The sequence below is a fragment of the Cydia pomonella genome, chromosome 6 (assembly GCF_033807575.1).
Source record: "Cydia pomonella isolate Wapato2018A chromosome 6, ilCydPomo1, whole genome shotgun sequence".
In the NCBI taxonomy this organism is placed as follows: Eukaryota; Metazoa; Arthropoda; class Insecta; order Lepidoptera; family Tortricidae; genus Cydia; species Cydia pomonella.
In genome coordinates this window covers 13057555-13077827 of record NC_084708.1, presented here as the reverse complement: position 1 = coordinate 13077827, position 20273 = coordinate 13057555, and the positions used below count along the sequence as shown (strand labels likewise).

Here is a 20273-nt window from a genome sequence, read left to right as displayed (position 1 = left end):
AGCATTTTATTATTATTATTATTAGGAAAAGGAAGAGAAGAAAAAGTTAGATGGCTGTGTATGTGTATATGTGACGAAACGGAGTGCAATTTATAAAATTATTTGTGTACCTACTGTGTAGGTTTTGTATGTGCTTTAGTTTGTGTACAATATCATATTAGAGTATTTTAATAAAATAATAATAAAGCTTTTTTTTTTTGTATATATAAGTTAGGATAAGATATATAGTTGAGTGTAAATTTGTACTTATTAAGAATATAGTTAATGAATTATGTTTGGCTGGGCTATTATAAGAGATAAGAAGGTATAGCTCTACAGCCAAGAGGTAGTGTATTTTGAATATGTAGAAGGTGTCGCTTAAGCCGTGTTTTAAAACTGTTAAGACTATTAAAAATCTGCAATGGTGGCGGGATATTATTCCAGCACTTAGTGGCTGTGTATTTAAAACTACCTCGAAAAGCAGAGGTGCAATGATGTGAAGCTACCAATTTGTTGCTGATCGATCTAAGGCCATACTTCATAGAAGTGTTTGAGCGCCAGGTGAGCTTTTCAAAGAGGTACTCGGGTTTTGAGAACTTTAATACACCAAACAACAATGAAGATAGATGGAGTTCTCTTCTGTAAGCCATTTTGAGAATACCTGATGCATTTAAATAAGGACTCACATGCGCTCGAGGGGGAATTCTAAAACAATAGCGCGCACAATACGTTTTGAACTCTTTGTATAATGCGATCAGTACCCCTAGTGTAAATAAATTCGATTTTGAAACGTGACGTACGCGTTTGCGTTTAGTCTCATTTTGTATTGGAATTAGAAAGAGCGCGCCAAGCGGGACGTTTTGGAAACTCAAAATCCTATACAAAATGAGACTTAACGCAAACGCGTTCGTCACGTTATGATGTCGATTAAATTTACACTAGGGGTACAGTCCGTGCTAATAAGCGTGGACCATATACTACATCTGCATAATCAAACCTTGAGAGTAGGTATAAGTTGGGGGAAAAGTATTCAAACCTCATTCTGATCTAAGAATAACGGTTGCTAGGCAACAATGTGTCCGACTTCCTTGTTTTTCGATCTCTATATATGTTGTATATTTTATCTTTTGAGCATTCGTTTAATTTATAAATACGTATTAATTTCCGTAAGATAGTCTCCATTGCTTCCAACATTGCGTTCTGACTTTAATAGAAATTCCTACGAGATTACACTTAAGACAACTTCTTCCAAATAAAACTATTGAAATCAAAAAAAATATTGAAAGCGGTTTCAATAATTCTTTTGATTTCAATAGTTTAATTTGTTCGATCTGTATGTATTACATACAGATCGAACAAATTAGTTAGCCAAATTGTCCATAGATGGCGATGTACATAATTATACTAATAATATACTTCTAGTCAAAAGTCTTTCGAGATTATAGTTACATGAGAAAATTGAAAGTTCGTACGGAACCCTCGGTGCGCGAGGTAAACGAATTCGCACTTGACTAGTTTTTTTTTTAAATATGTATGGCAACATAACCGTTTGACATTGACCGTTTGACATGTGTCTTGTCGTCGTGGAAGAAGGGGGATACGATACGCTCTTTTTTCGAAAAACCGATGATTGGTGCGGTTCGTTCGTGTTAATTTAGGAACTTTTATTTCATTTTCTTCGGTTTCTGGTGCTTCTCTGTATAGTTATCATCAATTTAAAGGTAAATTCTATCTGGAAACATGTAAATATTCCTCTTTTTTTATTATTGTCTTAAGAGAATAGTAACTTGATAACTATAACCTTAAATATCCATATTTGAATTTAAACACAAATTGTAAGAGCTGCATTATGGTTCCACGCCAATATTAGATTACTCTAAAATATTTCATTTATTCTTTGTTATTCTCTGTGTATGGTAAAATAATTATGTTAAGAAGAATAATTAATTTATAGTGAAACTTCTAAATATTTAATTGTTTTTGTTATTAGACAATGTCGGCCCTAATCCACGAAAAAATTTGGTTAGACAAGACCATCTATCATGATGCGGAGCGGGATTACTACGAGTCCTTGTCGAAGGTCAGTAGCATCTGTTTCAGATCAAAGTGCATTCATTTAATTTTTATATGATCCAATTGACAATTATCTTTATCTATTATTGAATTTATTCACCCCTTATCCATGCCGTTGTTTTTTTAGTTGAGTATATATTAAAAGTATTTTTTATTTACATATAAATATGATGTTGTAGGTCCGAGTTCCACTTGCCTCAACTCAGTCTTCTTTGGCTAATGAAGTGGCAAAAGCAAGGCAACATATCAAAAATTCCCTAGAATGTGTGAGTAAAACTTATTTTACATAAATTCACACATTTTTTAACGCTACAACTTAACCCTTATAAAGAAGTACAATTGGAAAAATAGTGGATGAAGAAATAGTATGTGTAAAAGACTATCATCATTATTGGAAATCATTATCAGATGGTTCATTATAAGGGTTAAATAAAGTTAAGACTTATGATTATTATTAAGGACAATAGTCAACATACCTGAATATTTAATAATATATATTTATAATAAAAAGAAGACTATTCTTGCAGGCTTAACATTTTATAGAAGCAGGCTATACTTGCCCGAACACTATTATTGAAGACAAGTTGCTATTTAATAATTGTAATAATTTCAGATGGATAGTGTTGCTTCATTAGCCGGAGTTCCAAACACAGAGCTGACCAACAAAGTGAGCAACCTCGAGAAAGAGAACTCGGAGCTCAAGAAGACTATGGATGACTTGCGCAAGCTTGTCATCAGCCTGCAGGCGCGTGTTGAGACTCTAGAGAGCAGCAAACCATCCCAAGCCAAGGCTGAGGCTCCTAAGGTGAAACCATTAGATGTATATGGAATTACATTTTATCTAATTGACACATGCACTGCAAGTACAATTATGGTGACATTCAAATTTAGACCTCTGCATTTATGTATCCCTATAATCCAGATTAAAACAAATACATTCGCATTGTTGTTCTTTAAAGGCCTAAATGATGTACAAAGGACCAACTTGGAATTTAAATTGAATTGTATTTCAAATACATATCTAAGTCTTCATATCGGTCAAAATGACACAAGACAAGATGGGTGTGAATGGGGAAAATCTTTGACAGATAATTATTTTTTTTAAAAGCCTTTTGGTGGTGTCCATGGGCAACGGTAATCGCTTACCATCAGGGGATATGACTCCTCTTTTGCCTCCTATATCATACAAAAAAAAGCTTAAATTAAGTTTTAGGCAAAGAAATTAGTTTTAAAGATCTTTATTTGTCATAAGAATAGGTAGGATCAGCATAAATATAAATAGTAGCGGATGAAACAACGCGCCAAAAGTATCTGATATTCCAGATAACTTTCCAAATATTGATAAATTTCTAAAATTTACGTTCAAAAGTATATCTTTTAACGTCTCAATTGTTCTACATATAGAACCACCACATTTTGTTAAGCTGTTACAGAATGGTAGATACTTTTGAAACCTTGTTTGATCCACTACTTTTGATGCTGACTGTTCATAATATTGACTTACATTACAATTTCTTTCTTTTTATGCAAACTACATTTTAGTAGCACATACTTATGTAATAAGGCGGATCCACACAGAGCGAGCATACGCGCGAGGAAATTGCTAAGACATATAAGACTAACTAAAAGTATAAATATGTGTTAAATTTGCTAAATATCAAAAAGTGGCGCCATCTAATAGATCAAAGGCCAAAGGTATTGTTTTGAGCGGTGGCTACAAAGTTTTCTTTGACAATACACCTCTATTTCAAATTCTCTTTGGGGTGATCCAAGAGTAGTAGAGAGAATGATAAATAAATACTTTAGTGGATGAAAACAGTAAAAATATGATATGACCTCAGTCTCTTTAAAGCAAGAGTGAATAGGCTACTACTGAACCGATCTTCGGCCCTGTCTTCACTTTCCATCAGGTATGTCTAGGGCCAATCGCTAATCAGTTTATAATAAATAAATAAAAATGTATATGATTTTTAAAGCGGTTTTTGGTTAGTAAAAAAAAAGTAGATATGTTAGTAACATCAATTTATTTATTCGTGAGTTGTCGGAAAAAATGCGTGGCAACGGAGAAAACTGCAGTGAGCGCCATTACTCAGTACTTCTGTTTGAAAAAAAAAACGTGTACAAAGCACATTTGAAATATCAACATAGAATACGAAATAGCTACTGCCTTTCTAGGTATGCAAACTAAAACCCGTAATTTGTGAATAAAGAGCCATATTTTTTTTTTTTTTTCTTAAATATGCCAACGTAAAATTATTTATTGTCTATTGAGATTCTGTATGTTTAACACAAGAGCGCTGTAACGTTTTCGTCCGCGGGATAGACTAACTACCAGTCCCTCTCTAATTAATACATTTAGAAAAATACGGGTAGTCTATCTCCAGAGTGACTCGGATACTATCTCGGCGTGTCACGCAAAATAGGCGCCAGTCGTCGAGTTGCGGAAAATCGCCCGAACTACAATACAATACTATCTCGGCACTCCTGTGCTAAGCCAGCTTGTGCATATGCTATATTTGTTCATCTTCATGTATGTGTATTGTCTAATTTTAGGCTGCAGCTAAAGAAGCTGAAGATTCAGATGATGGTGTTGATCTTTTTGGGTCAGATGATGAAGAAGAGAGTGCAGAAGCAGCTAGAATAAGAGAGGAACGTCTTGCAGCGTACAACGCTAAGAAATCTAAGAGTACGTACATTTATACCCTGAATGTCATTGCTTATCTCAGAAATCTCCTAAGGCAGAGGGGTCGGCACACCGCGGCAATACTGATATTTTCGCTAGATGTCGACTACGAAAATAATAAGCAATTTAATAAGAGATCTGATGTATATGTATGGAGTGAGCAATCTATGATTACTTATTTCTCTGTGCTTACGAGAAGTCATCTACAGAGATACTTGTAGAGTAGGGTTCAAAAGTGCGTTGACAAGTTATGAATCATCATAAATTGTCCATGCACATTTGAACCTGATGGTACCTCCCACAAACAAAACAAACAAACTTCCATGCAGGTTTAAATATCTTAGTAGGAGATTGTACTTTCTGAAATATGATTTTCGATGTAATCATTTAAGACGGGGCGTAAACTCAGTAAATTCGAAATTAACAAAGATATAGGCGTGTCGCGCGAAACTTTCGACGGAAGATTTGGCGATTGCGTGGCTTTTACATTTTTGCCTCAATAACTCTTGACAGTATATTTCTGATTAAAATTTTGGTATCCAAATCCCTATGTTATAAAACTAGGTATTTTGTACTAAAATTAATTAGCCCCCTCTTAAGTGGATGTTTCATTACACGCTTTTATTTGACTTGCCCTATTAGTACGTATAAATAAATAAGTATGTATCCTCTTTCTCGCGTTGTCCCGGCACACCATTTTGTTTGTTTAGCGAACTTTTGTCATACAATATAAAATACTCATTTCACACCTAATCAAATAAAGAATTTATTTGGTTACCTATTCTAAATCAAAAGTTAGACCACATTATGTACAAGCAGGAATTTGACCCGATTTTTTCCTTCGAATGGACACTGCTCTGAAATTAAAAGATAAAAAAATAAATGGTGGTGGCTTATCTTTCCTGACACCTTAAGGAAAGTTCTCAATTTTTTTTATTCATATTAAAAATCACACGGCGCACCCCATTTGTCGAATTTAGATGGAATGGCTTTGGATACCTCTCTTGTGGACGTAGTTTAAGGACGTACCCGGGTCCAAAATTGAAACTAGGCCTTGTTGGGATTAGTCCGGTTTCCTCACGATGTTCTCCTTCACCGAAAAGCGACTGGTAAATATAAAATGATATTTCGTACATAAGTTCCGAAAAACTCATTGGTACGAGGCGGGGTTTAACCCGCGACCTCGGGATTGCAAGTCGCACAATCTTACCGCTAGGCCATCAGCGCTTCTGCCCTGTTAGTATGTATGTGTGGGTCAAATCTTGGAAGCCAAATTTGACCCACTTCCTTATTTTCGATTGAGCTGAAAATGTACATACTTATGTAGGTTGGGTGACAATGCAATATTATTGTACCATGGAGCTGATCTTATGATGGAGACAGAAGGTGGCCATAGGAACTCTGTGATGAAACAACGGAACCTGTGTTTGAAGTTTTTAGAAATATATCGATGAGTATTAGCTGCCTGTGGTAAGAAAAGTACAGTCAGCAATCAACGATTGTACCAAAAATAAAATTTTAGATAAAAACTTATTGATACTTATTCCAGTAGCATATTCACAGTATAAAGCAGGGCTTTCGAAGCTTCTTACCCTGTGTACCCCTAATAAAGTTTCCAGATGTCTACAAACCACATAACGGGAAAAAACACCTTATTTAAGAAAATCTAGTTATAGGTACTTGTTGCTTGACAAGCGACAACAACAACCTCTGTAGGTTTGCATGCAATATTTTGAAACCCCTGGTACAGACTTATGGCGTTATTCATAAACGTCTGTCAAATCTAACTAGCCGTTGATAATCGTTTGTCCCTTGCCGTCATCTCGATATTTATATTTATATTTGTTAGAAAGAGACAAACTTTAACAGAGCTTTGTAAAAGGTTGCTAAGTTTTAGGAAGGGTAACTTTGCTTTCATCCTACTTTTCGTACCCTTTAGATATTGTCTGCTGAGATGGCTGATGAAAAACTATTGCATAATTTAAATACTTCGTGCTTTCTGGCAACCATTGTAACATAAAAGAGATTGTAACATAAATGGATAATCTTGGCCCTGCTCATTTAAAAACAATGCGTCCTATATTGATTTTCAGAGCCAGTCCTCATTGCCAAGTCAAACATTATTCTGGATGTCAAACCTTGGGATGATGAGACTGACATGAAGGCTTTGGAGGAGGCAGTACGTAACATCACCTCAGATGGTCTCCTCTGGGGCGCAGCTAAATTAGTTCCTCTGGCGTATGGCATCCACAAACTGCAAATTTCCTGTGTAGTTGAAGATGATAAGGTTTCTGTGGATTGGCTCACTGAAGAAATTGAGAAAAATGAAGACTTTGTAAGTACTAGTTATTACAAATTAATCTGTAAAATGTTTAACAGCTTAATTATTTGTGTGATGATGTGTGTGGATACTTCTTCCCGAGTTGTAGACATGTTTTTTATAGGTATTATACCCATGATAATGACGTAGCCAGCCAGTGAACTAGGGGGCAAACGCCACAGAGGGGCATACATTGAAATTGCCTCGCGCGTATTCTGGCTCTGTCGGGGTCCACATTAGTAAGCAAACTGAGTGGACCCTCGACGCGGTGCGTGCAGCGCGGCGGCCAGGTTAAACAAATGCAAACGCATATGAGAGGCCTCAATGCACGCTGCTCAAATCCCTTGAAAGATTGACCCATTTCTGTAGGCCCCGCCGAACGTGCCGTGGGCTCGCCACTGAAACCTCACACTACCAGGCGGCTATTTGTTCAGTAATATTTGTTATCTATATTAGTTTCTTTAAATTACATCATTCAACCAGTCCTCATTGAAAAGTAATGATGTAATATAAGGATGATTAAATTTAAATGTAGGTCATATTCTAGAGCTGGTTGCGTATAATGAAGGTGCGAAGTATAATTATAAACTTGGCACAACACTAGCTTTTAATGCAAAATCTGCCACCGAGTTCACGTCACGTTTTTTGATTACAGGTACAAAGTGTTGACATTGCAGCATTCAACAAAGTGTAACAACTAAGGTTTTCTAAATAAAAAAAATATTCTTTTTATTTTAACTTTTTTTTTTCTTTTTTACTCCCCATCATTATCATCATCATCATCATAAACTCTCTTGATGGAAAGTTGAGTGCCAAAAATAGGTTCTGCAATCCTCTAACATATAACAATGCGAGATCATTAGACAAGGATAAGCTACAGTTATGTATCGTCAATAAACTTAGGTTTATAGAAACTTCACCGCGTTTAATAGGGTTGTTTCCAATTTTTCGAAACGCTTGTATTACGTTCTATTTTAACTAAAAGTTGCCCAAAATTCAACTTTTATATTAAAAACGGCTTTAAATATGTTAAATTAACAAAATATATTTTGACAGATGCTTTCGCGCCCAAAACGCTCTTTGAAAATTGTGTGAAGTCACAGTTTACGGTTTGACACATAACTACATACACACGTAGAAGATACGAACTGTCAACTGACATTTGTCATTTGTTGTTTATCGCCTCACTGTCAACAGTGTCAATCCGAGAGTTGTGACGTCATCAGAATCTTCAATGGTTTCTGGTTTGGTCACGTGACGTGTGCCAAAAGATATTTTAAATTCAATATTTACAAAAATATGGTCCTTACAGGTCCCCTAAAAGTCGTATATTCTTTTGGATTATAAGAACATGACTGTGTTCTTATAATCCAATTCAGCCCTAAGATTTGTAGATGGAAACTATTGATCATATTGATTAATCAATCATTCCAAAAATATTCCGATTATTAAAGCTTGACTCAAACAACTAATTCTGAGCATTGACAGCTGTCAATGTCAAAATGACACGCGGGTTAACTTCTGTCTGCTGTAGTGTAGCATGCGTGCTTTGATTTCAATGATTTCATTCAAATTTTGTTTTTTAATTTTTTAATTTACATTCAGCTATCCTATGAGGTTTTCAAGTGAATAATTAAACAAGGACACATTATTTTCCAATTCTCATTAATCATGAATTGCAAAAAGTGTGAATTTCTCGGAACTGTAGTTTTACGGCAAAAGGATCACTACTGTGAAAATTGTTTTACTACTGGCATTAATCACAAATTTCGAGCCATTATTGGAAAAAATAGAGCAATACCGCCAAATAAACGAGTTTTGGTTTGTGTATCGGGTGGGCCTAGCTCGACTGTACTGTTGGATATGGTTTTTAATGGAATTTCTATGAGTAATCATAAGAAATTAAGGATTACGCCTTGTTTTGTGCATTTGATAGGTAACCTTTTTTTAAATGAGAATATTATAAAGGACCTACACCCTTTAGTGCCTACCCATAATTACTCTTATTTCTTTCAGATTGTGTCCATGATAAAAATGCTGAAAAAACTGCAAGCATTGTTATAAACCAATGTAAACAATATGACTTCCAAGTCTACGTCATTCATATGTCAGAATATGTTCAGGCTCACACAAACTTACCAGTGGCTAACTGTGTGCCTGTTAATAAAAATGAGGTGGAATTCCAAGCAATTCTGAGAAGTATGCCTGTTACGGTTAGAAATGATTATTTCATGAAAATAAGATCTAGCTTACTTGTAAGAGTAGCAGAACAATTGCAGTGCAACTATATCTTCACAGCTGAAACTACAGCAACTTTAGCTATAAATTTGCTGTCAAACCTTACCATGGGTCGGGGAGCACAAGTTCAGGATGATGTTGTAAGTAGTTTTTTTTTTGTAAATGTGAAAACTGTTGATGATGTATGTTGTAATATTAGAGCACGTTCACAATATAATATGTACAATGTTATTGTCTATCTACATCATCATCATCCTCCTAGTGTTTGTTACGGGGTCCACTTTTCTCCTTTCACTTTGCTCTATCCTGGATGTCGTTTTCTACTAACCGACAGGCATTTAAATCTTTGGTGATGACATTGCACCACCATTTATTGTCTATCTACAGAATTCTTAAATATAGATATCACAGATAATATGCATATTATGCATGTGTTACTTAGTTAATGCTTCTGGGCATGTTCTGCAAATCGGCAACCACTGTGCATATTTTGCATGTGCATGTCTCACTTATCCCAGATACCTACATTAATATGTAAAATATATTCTCTTCACTCTCACAGACCTCCTCATTAAACTCCACCTTACAAAACAGTAGTATTTTTATGGCAAATGATAGAAACTAAGACAATACTTACTGTATGTATATAATACAGCATTGTCAGTTCATTTATATGAGTGGCGAGGAATTTGCATTTGTCCATTAAGCTTTCAATGCTGTGAATCCTTATGTATCATATGTATAATTGACACTGCTCATTATAATAAATAGTATTTAAAGTATGCTTTATACTACTACTTTATAAAAAATGTTGTTTGAGCCCAGTAAATATTTAACATCAGAGGTGGCTATAAGATGGCCTTCCCCATTCATTGTATAATTATGTGATTGAGTGTAAATTAATTCAATTAGAATAAGGTTAACTATGAAATGACTACAATAAGTTAATAGGTATGTGTGACTGCTCTAACCATTATCATATTCTTATGTGACTCATTTAGTCTTAGATATTTACCATAATATTTTATGTGACGTGCCATGGGTACAGTCAGCGTCAAATACTTTGTAGCAGTCAAAGTAGCCGAACCGTACTGTACCGAACTATTTGGCCACTTTGACTGCTACAAAGTATTTGATGCTGACTGTACAGGCAGCGGATTGTGCTTTAACTATTATTAACACTTTTATACTAATGCTGTGCTACACGATGTAAGCGCCAACCACCATAAGGTACCTTTATTTGTGGAACGTCACATGTATACTTAAAACATAAATTTATTTCAGGGTTTTTATGATGGAAGGAATGATAGGATCAAAATATTACGACCTATGAAAGACATTAGTAAGGAGGAACTGGACTATTATATCAATATTAAAAACCTACATCCAGCTGACCAAAGCATTTTCCAACAAAACAGCCTGCAGTCTGTTATTGGGTCATTTGTTACTGAATTGCAAGACAGCTTTCCAGCCACAATTTCAACTATTTGCAAAACTGCTGATAAAATTGGAACTTATAACAATGACCAGTCAAGTGAAAAATGTGTTCTGTGTAAGGTATGTAATGAGAATGAGTGATCCGCATGTGAGTTTACCACTAGGTGGGTCCACACAGAGCGAGCATAGGCGCGAGGCAATTTCCGCGCTGCCTGGGCGAGGCATGTCTACACTGGCCGGTTTGTGTGTGAGGATATTGCCTCGCGCGTATGCTCACTCTGTGTGGACCCGCCTACTAAGCCAAAATTGAAAAAAGTCCATGCCTAATTGCCCGTCCTTATCTCTCTTGCATTGTTAAAGTCACAGGGATGCAGACTAAAGACCATTTTATAATTTCAATGTTTTGATGTGTAGCATGAGAACTGCAGACCCAGAGCCTCCGAAACGCTGTGCTAATTAGAAAGCTGTAATTGGGTCACCTGTCCAACCTTGAAATTTATACACAATGTTTACATGACTTATTTCCACTAGTTACCACCACTGGTTACTACTCTTGCCAACCCAACTCTACTTAGAAGCCTAGCAGACCCTTGATGTTGCCGACGACTTCTGGGAGAGACCTCGGCGAATCGAGGTATTGTGCCCGGTACTCTGCCACCCCTGGGCATTCGAGAATGACGTGGGCGGCTGTCTCTTCTGCCTCCATGTAGGTCAGGCAGTGGCGCTTTGATCCATCCGTAAATATTCTCAGCTCTCTTGGGTTGAGTCCTTCACGAGGTTCTTCGTGTAACTGTATCTTCTATTTCTTGTTGAAGACAAATTGCCCGAGTATCCTGTCAGTCACCGCTTCTATTAGCGGTTCCTTACCTATCGCCTCGTAGAGTTGTGCGTTAGTATAATCTTGATGTTAATTATTGAAAGGTAACTTATTGTCGATGGCTCTTACGCCATTATCAACGATGCTCCTATATAAATACAATGCTACGCTACGCAGTCGGCGTAAGCGCCTTCGATAAAAGATCCAGTGTCATAGAAACGTCACGATAAATATAAGTTCCATCTAAACGATAATTTCTCTTTAACTATTAATTTTTTGCACTTGCACCGGTTTTAATATTTTTGATCACTTTTAAGGCTCGTTTAAAACTGAAAAAAATAAAAAACACCTTTTACCAATGCTAACCACTGGTAACAACTTTGTGGTAACTAGTGGGAATAACCCGTTTACATTCCCAATGGCCAATTGCCCTTTAAAAATGTAGGTATTACTTAATTAATGGATGGACAGGCTATTAGTATTACTCATGCCTCCGAATTTATTGATATTTTTTTTTTATAAAATACCTAATAATCATAATTTACTCTCCTACACATTGGTAATGTTATTTATTAATAATAATTTTTAAAACGGAATAGTTTTACCTAAGAATATTTGTGAACGCGGCCTGCAAAGCGTCCCACTTTGTCGCTTGCCATAAGGACGCTTTATATTCGTATAAAGATACAAGCAAATCTCGCTAGCTCGCTTATGGCTAGCGACAAAGTGGGTCGTTTTGCCGGTCGCGGTCACATTTGGACCTCTACTAAATAAACTGGAAAGCCATCAAACTAGTCAATCCGCATACACAAATGTCTCAAATAATAGAATACTAAACTGTTAGTTTGTTAACAGATAGGTGTACCTATAGACAAATATATGTACTTACTATATAATTGTATCAGAGACTTTCTTAAATTTCAGAGCATCCTGAGGACAAAAGCCACAAAGTTAACAGCTCTGGAAGCAACTAACTTTTCACGAGTAGTGTCCCTGCAAAGCCCTAGTAATACAGAGTTGAAGAATATCGAACATCAAGCAAACTGCAGTAATGAGAAATCCATGTTTCCTTATGTCAATGATCGTCTATGTTATGGTTGTAGCAGAAATTATTTAGAAATTGACAAATCAACGTTACCACGGTATATTCATGATGATATTCAGAGCTAATTAATTGCTTGGTTAATTAAACTCGCATGGTAACAACATTCAATCATGGTGAGGCATTGAGTTGAGAGGAAATAGGTTGAATTAGGTTTGTCAATCTATTTCAGTATACCAATCTACTTTGGAATAGATATAATTTAATTTGTACCTATTCCTATTTATAAGGATATCATTCTTGAGAATATATGTTTCATGTATTTTATTTCATTTATATAATTTATTGTTAAATTTAGTGTCCGACCGAAGTTTCGGTTTCGGAATAAAAATCCACACATCGTGTTACAGCTAAACAACTGCCGAACCTCTCGAACGCACCGAAACACTTATACTTTCGGATCGCGTTCGGCTTTCTACAAGTCATGAGACTAATGTGAACTTGGTAGGTGAACTGGGCGGCTACCGGGAAAATCGAAATTCGTCAATTGCGGGCATTTTTCTCTGTCACTCTAATTACGTCTTAGTGAGAGTAAAAGAGAAAGATCCCCGCAATTTGCGAATTTCGGTTTTCGCGGTAGGCCCCCTGGGCTATAACGGCGAAAATCGAAGTTCGTCAATTGCGGGCATTTTTCTCTGTAACTCTAATAACGTCTTGGTGAGAGTAAAAGAGAAAGATCCCCGCAATTTACGAATTTCGGTTTTCGTGGTAGGCCCCCTGTAATTGGTGTTTCTTAATGGGGTTGGCATCTGTCAAATGTTTTTATACATGGCGCCAGCTTGTGTTTTACCTTTCTCTAGTTTTGTTCTATAAAATTTAGCTTTAAGGGTTATCCATGCTCCATACCATAAAAAATCCGAAAATAATTAAAGACTTTTACAGTATTGGTAGGATTGTCAGGCAAAACCTATGGTGGCGCCGCCTGTACAATACTTCGACCGGCCAACCCCATTAGAATAGCCGTGGCCCGACACGCATTTAGCCGGTTTCTCGCTACGCTCGTGGTTCAATTTTGGAATCTTTCGCTTGCTCGGGTATCAGTGTTATTAGCACGAGGAGGTACACAACAACTTTGGTCCCTTATAACACAAAAAACTAATACTGCAAATACAGCAAGAAACTGTGTCCAACCTCTGTATGTATTTCCTAACTTTATTTGCAAGAAGTTAATTTTAGTTGTCAAATTGCCTGCTAGATGTCGCTATAGGTACCATGTGTTGAAAATCCTAGTTCGCTGTGTTAAGATTTTTCCGAGAAACATGACGTCAGGGCCCAATTTTATAAAGAATATAAAGTTACAACTTGCAAGTTTACAGGCGTTTACTGGCAACACTTGCTCCGTTTTTTACAATAGGGTTGTTTCCATCTACAAATCTTAGGGCTGAATTGTATCCCAATAAATTCTTTTCGATTATAAGAACATGTTATACTACTTTTTCCTACTCCTCTACTGTTATCTGTCATTTATGCATTCATTAACACGAATATAAGAACATACATAAAAGGTTTCAAGAAAAGTCTATATTGTCTATTCCTCATAAAAGCTCTTGTGCTTTTATAAGCTATAACGTTACTGCGATTAATGGCTACCAACCTAACAAAACCAAAACGAATACAGTTTTAAACTAAGTGCATTGCTGCCAACTTACAAAATATTCATTTGGTTGCATAGTAAAAATAATTACTTCATAAGTCAGAAACACGCATGTGACACCCGTAATATAGCAACACCCATAGACTACGAAGACCGCTTAGCGTTGCTTGTTAGTCTCCGTAGGCTACGGTGGCCAAAATTGAGAAAAAACTGTCCAAAAAATTAATTTAGCAAGTAGCAAGTACCAGGGCCTCATGAGTTACGAGGAGGTGTCGCCGACCGGCCGGCCGCGGCCCGGGGCGGGCCGGGCGCGTAACAAGGTATGCTCGCGCGTCTTGGCTATATACTTTTGCTGTAATTTGTTTACCTAACTTAAGATTTATTTTTGTTGACTCGTAGGAAAAATATTGTATGCAACGTTGTATAAGTAGGTCAAAAAATTCTCGTGGCGTATTCCTTTACAATGTTCGCCTACGCCTTCGGCTCCGGCTCACATTGCAACTCACGCCACTCGCCTTTTTTGACCCTTCTTATACAACTGTTGCATAAAATACTATTAGGGGACCTGTAAGGACCATATTTTTGTTAATATTGAATTTAAAATATCTTTTGGTACACGTCACGTGACCAAACCCGAAACATCATTGAAGATTCTGATGACGTCACAACTCTCGGTTTGACACTGTTGACAGTGAGGCGATAAACAACAAATGACAAATGTCAGTTGACAGTTCGTATCTTCTACGTGTGTATGTAGTTATGTGTCAAACCGTAAACTGTGACGTCACACAATTTTCAAAGAGCGTTTTGGGCGCGAAAGCATCTGTCAAAATATATTTTGTTAATTTAACATATTTAAAGCCGTTTTTAGTATAAAAGTTGAATTTTAGGGCAACTTTTAGTTAAAATAGAACGTAATACAAGCGTTTCGAAAAATTGGAAACTACCTATTTGCGTTTTATAAAAGTACTGTGTAACAATTTTACAGGTTACGGGTACAAGTGCCTGTAGCTCAACCATAGACGAAAATATGGGAGTTTAAAAGTTTTAAACTCATAATCGAACAAGCGTTTTATAAAAATATTGTAATTTAAAAGTGTAGGTGTAGGTTACACTTGTAACAGAAACTGAAATAGGTCTCGAGTCCTGTAACAGCAGCTACTAGTAGTGTCTCAGTACTCTCAGTGATCCGCTCTCTCGCTCGAAATTTTTACTATTAATGATTTTTCTTCTGAGATATTCTTCCGAGTCTTATATATTATATACTTTTCCATGCTCTGCCAGTTTTTGTTAAAGTATCTGAAATATATAGTAAAAAAAGTGACAATATGTTTGATATTGGTTTTATTAATGACTCATTTTATTTTATATAAAATGAAAAGGGTTGGTGCCGATATTTATCGTTGATTTAATAGCATTCGTATATTTAGAGTAGAAAGCGTTTATTCGAATAAGTATAGTGCACACATTATGGTAGTGTACTATTCATAATTTTCGATACACAGCGTATCTTTGAGCCGCTACCGAAACGATATGTTTTAATGTAATAACCCACGATCCTCGGTTGTAAAACAGTACTTATTAAATCTATCGTCCTTTGCCTTAATGCTTTACCTGAAAACGGCCCGAAAAGTGTTTATTTGGCATCGAACACCGCTCTCAACCACTCGATTTTACCTTTACTTCTGGTCATTTTTCCATTAATAATTCAAAACTAACAACAAACACTTACAACAGTAGCAAAATTCAATGAGTATCTATATAAAACTTTTTTTTAAAACAGTGATGTCCTTCACACCTGTAGATGTCACTTGTAATCGAGATTGACCATGGTTCTTTACAACTGTAATTATGTGTGTATTTATAAAACACCTGCAGCCGTTCACAGTGCATTACAGGTGCCTGTACTCTTGTAACTTGTAACTTTATAAAATCGGGCCCAGGTTGACAACCTCCTTTTGAAATGTTGAAGTTGGTTAAAAACGGAGTTTTGTTTCAAAAAGTATTTTATCTTAGAAAAGTATCTAGAAGATACGTATCTTGTATTTCAAATTCTATTTCCAGAGGTATCATGGTATCTGATATCTTAGATACTTGACTACCTAGTATTTTGTATTTTAGATACTTTTTACAGGGTATCTTGTACATCTCTGCTCGTAATGCCAATAGGCGGGTCCACACAGAGCGTGAGGCAATTTCCTCACGCACAAACCGGCCAGTGTAGACGTGCCGATATACCACAGATAAAATTAAGTAAATACATTCATTTTATAGCTTATTAAAGAGGCTAGCTTTGGTGAAAAACTAGGAGGTGTCGCCGACGTAAAAGTACTTTATTTTTTTACAGTACATAATGTGCTACTTTACCGCACTAGTGCGAAAATTAGCATATTACGTTACTATGTCGAACATTTAAAGGGCCATATGTACTGTAAAACGTTGTACGATACATGTGCGAATAGGTAATTCGCAACTCGTGTCGATTTAAAACACTTCCTTCGGTCGTGTTTTAATTTATCGCCACTCGTTTCGAATTTCTTAGTACATTTGGGGTGCTGATATTTTGTATAATTGCTACTAATAAAAAGCCACATAAAAAAAAATTACAAGCCAAAACTTGCTGGGGGCAGATTTACTTAGCTTATCAAACGAGCAGCCTGCTTGGTGATCAGAATCGCCTGATTCTGATCACCAACACCAGAGGCGTTGTGAGTGCGTTGCCGGCTGTTAAGATGGGAGTACGCGACATACATAGGGTGAAATTTTGTTTTACCTAAAGAATACGTCAAACTTATAATACTGTAACTAGTGCGAGTGAGATACAGTCCTCTGGGTTGATCCTCTATTTCAAACGGGTGCGTCCCGTGAGATATAACTACATAATATATAATTTCATTTTAATAACATTCACAAGATATAATGAACGTTTGCTATAATAACAAAATCGATATTTTTATTAGGAATTACGGTCAATTAACATAATACTCATTTTGTATAATGATATCATGTATAACACTCAAATACTCTATGTATATAACGTATATCGATCATAGTATATACTATCTTTTAGTATAATGATTGTAAAATTTTTGCGAAAGTGAGCGACCAGAGCAGACGTGTCGCAAATTTGTATTAAATGTTTTAAATCAACGTTACACAAATATAATCGTAAATTGGACATCAAAAAGTGTCAATTTTGAGTGTTTAATTTGTGGGCTATTACGCCAAATACATCTAAGTGGTAGCGGAGTCCCGCGGTTACAGCTCCTCACCGCCTCGGGCAAGCGAGACGGGCTCATATTTTTTAACCCGCTCATTCCGCTGCAGCTACGCCATAGACATACAATATAACTAGACAAGAAGTCGAGCGACCAGGGGTAAGAGAAAGACATATATGACGTCATCATGACATCATAATATGGGGTTACCATGGTCGCAAAAAATTACCCTAAAATGTAATAGGAAAATGATGCAACAAGTACTTAAATTACGTAATGAGTGAGTCGCCATTTTGACTCCCTAACTTGCGAAGTATCACAAGAGAAATAACGAACATAATCGCAACTAGTAGTCGGTTTATTTGTTTTTGTAGTAATTTGTAAGTAAGCCTTACTTACCAATATGAAGTTTTGAGTTGATATAAGATTAGGTGATTGTTGGAATAAAAAGGATAAACTATCAAAAGAGGTAATTTCTTTATTCAAAACTTATATTATTATAACTGTACTTACTAGAAATAATAATTAAATGTGTCGTTCTCAAGTAAAAGGTACCACATAGTCGCTTACCATAAGGATACAATTTGCTTGCTCTCTATACGAATAACCTGTAAGAGCGTCCTTATGATAAGCGACAATGCGGTACCTTTTACTTGAGAACAACACAAATAAATTGAATTTTTGAAAAAATTGATTGATTGAAAGGTGTATGACACGTATGCAGATTCTCATTGGCTCATCAATATTACTAAAAACGTAAGATACTCATCTTCCGAGCAGGTAATCCTACCGATAGTTGAACCGGTGACACTCGGTGGTTTTGCCTTGAGCAGAGTGTTCATTTTTTAATACCTAGGACATATAATTACTAAAAATCTAAAGGACGATGCGGATATTGAAAAGGAACACAGCGCACTGACATTTATAGCTATAATATTGATTCGCAGTATATGATTTTAAGTTGACATGGTCATTTACATTAAAACTGTTACTTAAAACCGAATATTTATGTTTAAATAAAAAATCTTACGTGTTGCGCGTTGTACATATTGTGGGGGTCAAGAAAACTTTATTTACACATACACTTGTAACCTGTGGATCAATTATATGAAGTTCAATAATAGCTTCAGAATGCTGTTGAGACTGCCACGACGACGACGTGCACGAATGGACGATTTCCATGACATGATGAAGAAAAGAATTTTCTCTCTCCTCTCCTGCGGGGCAATTAATCAATTTTAATAAATACATTATTTTAGAGTTTAATACTCATATAATCCGTAATCCCATGTACCAAGCCTCCAAGAAACAATTTAAAAATTTAAGTCTGTGGTCTTATATAGGGTTATTCCTGCTAGTTACCACCAAGTTGTTACTAGTGGTAACTACTAGGAACTTTTGTCCACCTTTTACCACAGGTAGTTACACTAATTTTATTCCCACCTTTTACCACTGGTAACTACTGGGAAATAAAATTCCCACTGGTAATAGGTAGGATTTTTAATTCCCAGAAATTACCCCCAATAATTTGTTAGAGTTTAATACCATTAAAACCCGTAGACGACCCGTGTACAAAGAACCCAAATAAATACTTCAAAACACTGTGAGACCTATGTTAAGATGTACCAACTCTAATAGTGTATAGTGTTACGGGTTATTCCCACTAGTTACTATTACTTATTTAATAACAGCCAACTTACGTGTATGAACAAGGTTGGAAAAGAAAACTTTTCGATGAAAGTTCGTTTGCCCAGTTTGCGGACACAATGTTGTTCAAAATGTTTGGAACAAATACGCGAGTATTTGTGAGGCATCCAATTTGATTTTCCAGTTCCCGCAATCCATTCTTTAACAATTTCATCCTCCGTCGGAGAGCTGGAAATATTAAATAGCTTGAAACTCCCGAAATATGGGGTAATTGCAGGGGACTTTTTTTTCTATTTGTTTGCAACCCTAAATAAAATACTACTGAATTTGACTGGATTACATAACCAAACTTTCTGTTTTATTTTTAGCAATAATTTACTGATATCTCCTATTTTATCAAGTTTTTCATAATCCAAGTAATGATGTAACTCAGTAACTTGGTTCCTGTGAGATTTGAGAAAGAAATACATGATCAAAATACGAAAAACTTGTACTTACGCATGAAATGTTACACCCGCTAATTTTCGCAAGTTATTGCTTTTGTAGGCAACCACTGAACACCCCACCATGTTAATTGTACGTAAAAACTTCTTACACCTCCATTAAATACTTAATAAACACAATCATTCACTTTATAAAACTTCTACAATAAGAAAACCACGTTGTTTACTAGCACTCTTGACAATATGATTGACAGTTTAATGTATGGCATCTTGCGGGATTTTGTCTCTTTCACTCTTATAAATTTCTGTATATCGCCATCACCCTCCTTCCTAAGCTGCCATAACCCGACCATGAAAAAAAACCCGGTCGGTGATAAAGACAAAGCATTGCACTATTTTCTCTTTCCTCTTATAGGAATCGCAATAAGACTATCTTTCTCTATCAAAGAGTGTCAGGCCCTTGAGCTACGCAATTACACTAGCGCTGAACACGGATCAACATGCCTTTAGAAGACTCATCACCTGGAAGTGGCAACGGCGGTTCACAAACAGATCTGCACCGCGCGTCAACGTCTGAACTATCGCCCGAAACAAAGGAGGACCGGAAGGTAATGTTTCGCAACAGTAAAAGAAAGCATAACGACAATAATAGCGCCGAGTTACTCAATGAAATGTCTGAGATCAGAACTCAACTAGAGGAAATGGTGGCACTTATGAAATGT

General features: G+C 36.1%; 2 protein-coding genes and 1 long non-coding RNA gene across 5 annotated transcripts; 2 read left to right on the top strand and 1 right to left on the bottom strand.

Annotated features, from left to right (window-relative positions):
- The first annotated feature begins 1548 nt into the window (after positions 1-1548).
- Positions 1549-7793, top strand: LOC133519025 (probable elongation factor 1-delta). Of its 2 annotated transcripts, XM_061852888.1 has the most exons (7): positions 1549-1700; positions 1970-2059; positions 2232-2318; positions 2666-2857; positions 4606-4738; positions 6829-7070; positions 7711-7793. In XM_061852888.1, exons 2-7 carry the CDS (start codon positions 1973-1975, stop codon positions 7747-7749), a joined length of 780 nt encoding a protein of 259 aa, XP_061708872.1. In that variant the 5' UTR covers positions 1549-1700; positions 1970-1972; the 3' UTR covers positions 7750-7793. The 2 variants fall into 2 exon arrangements, with proteins under 2 accessions (XP_061708872.1, XP_061708873.1); XM_061852889.1 differs by lacking the exon at positions 2232-2318.
- Positions 7794-8623: 830 nt separating this feature from the next.
- Positions 8624-15579, top strand: LOC133519024 (cytoplasmic tRNA 2-thiolation protein 2-A). The gene is made up of 4 exons (XM_061852886.1): positions 8624-8991; positions 9072-9433; positions 10578-10850; positions 12472-15579. Exons 1-4 carry the CDS (start codon positions 8727-8729, stop codon positions 12715-12717), a joined length of 1146 nt encoding a protein of 381 aa, XP_061708870.1. The 5' UTR covers positions 8624-8726; the 3' UTR covers positions 12718-15579.
- A 2340-nt stretch (positions 15580-17919) lies between these two features.
- Positions 17920-20012, bottom strand: LOC133519027 (uncharacterized). 2 transcript variants are annotated; one of them, XR_009799569.1, is made up of 3 exons: positions 19607-20012; positions 19162-19336; positions 17920-18678 (listed from the first exon to the last, which is right to left on the bottom strand). It is a non-coding gene; the product is annotated as an uncharacterized LOC133519027 (long non-coding RNA). The 2 variants fall into 2 exon arrangements; XR_009799568.1 differs by having other exon boundaries at positions 19162-20012.
- Positions 20013-20273: the final 261 nt, after the last annotated feature.

Coding starts and splice junctions, on each gene's coding strand:
- LOC133519025 (XM_061852888.1), top strand. CDS start 1,973: ATGTCGGCCCTAATCCACGAAAAAATTTGGTTAGACAAGACCATCTAT. Junction 2,319..2,665: donor TCAAAAATTCCCTAGAATGT/GTGAGTAAAACT, acceptor TAATAATTTCAG/ATGGATAGTGTTGCTTCATT. Junction 2,858..4,605: donor CCAAGGCTGAGGCTCCTAAG/GTGAAACCATTA, acceptor GTCTAATTTTAG/GCTGCAGCTAAAGAAGCTGA.
- LOC133519024 (XM_061852886.1), top strand. CDS start 8,727: ATGAATTGCAAAAAGTGTGAATTTCTCGGAACTGTAGTTTTACGGCAA. Junction 9,434..10,577: donor CACAAGTTCAGGATGATGTT/GTAAGTAGTTTT, acceptor AATTTATTTCAG/GGTTTTTATGATGGAAGGAA. Junction 10,851..12,471: donor AAAAATGTGTTCTGTGTAAG/GTATGTAATGAG, acceptor CTTAAATTTCAG/AGCATCCTGAGGACAAAAGC.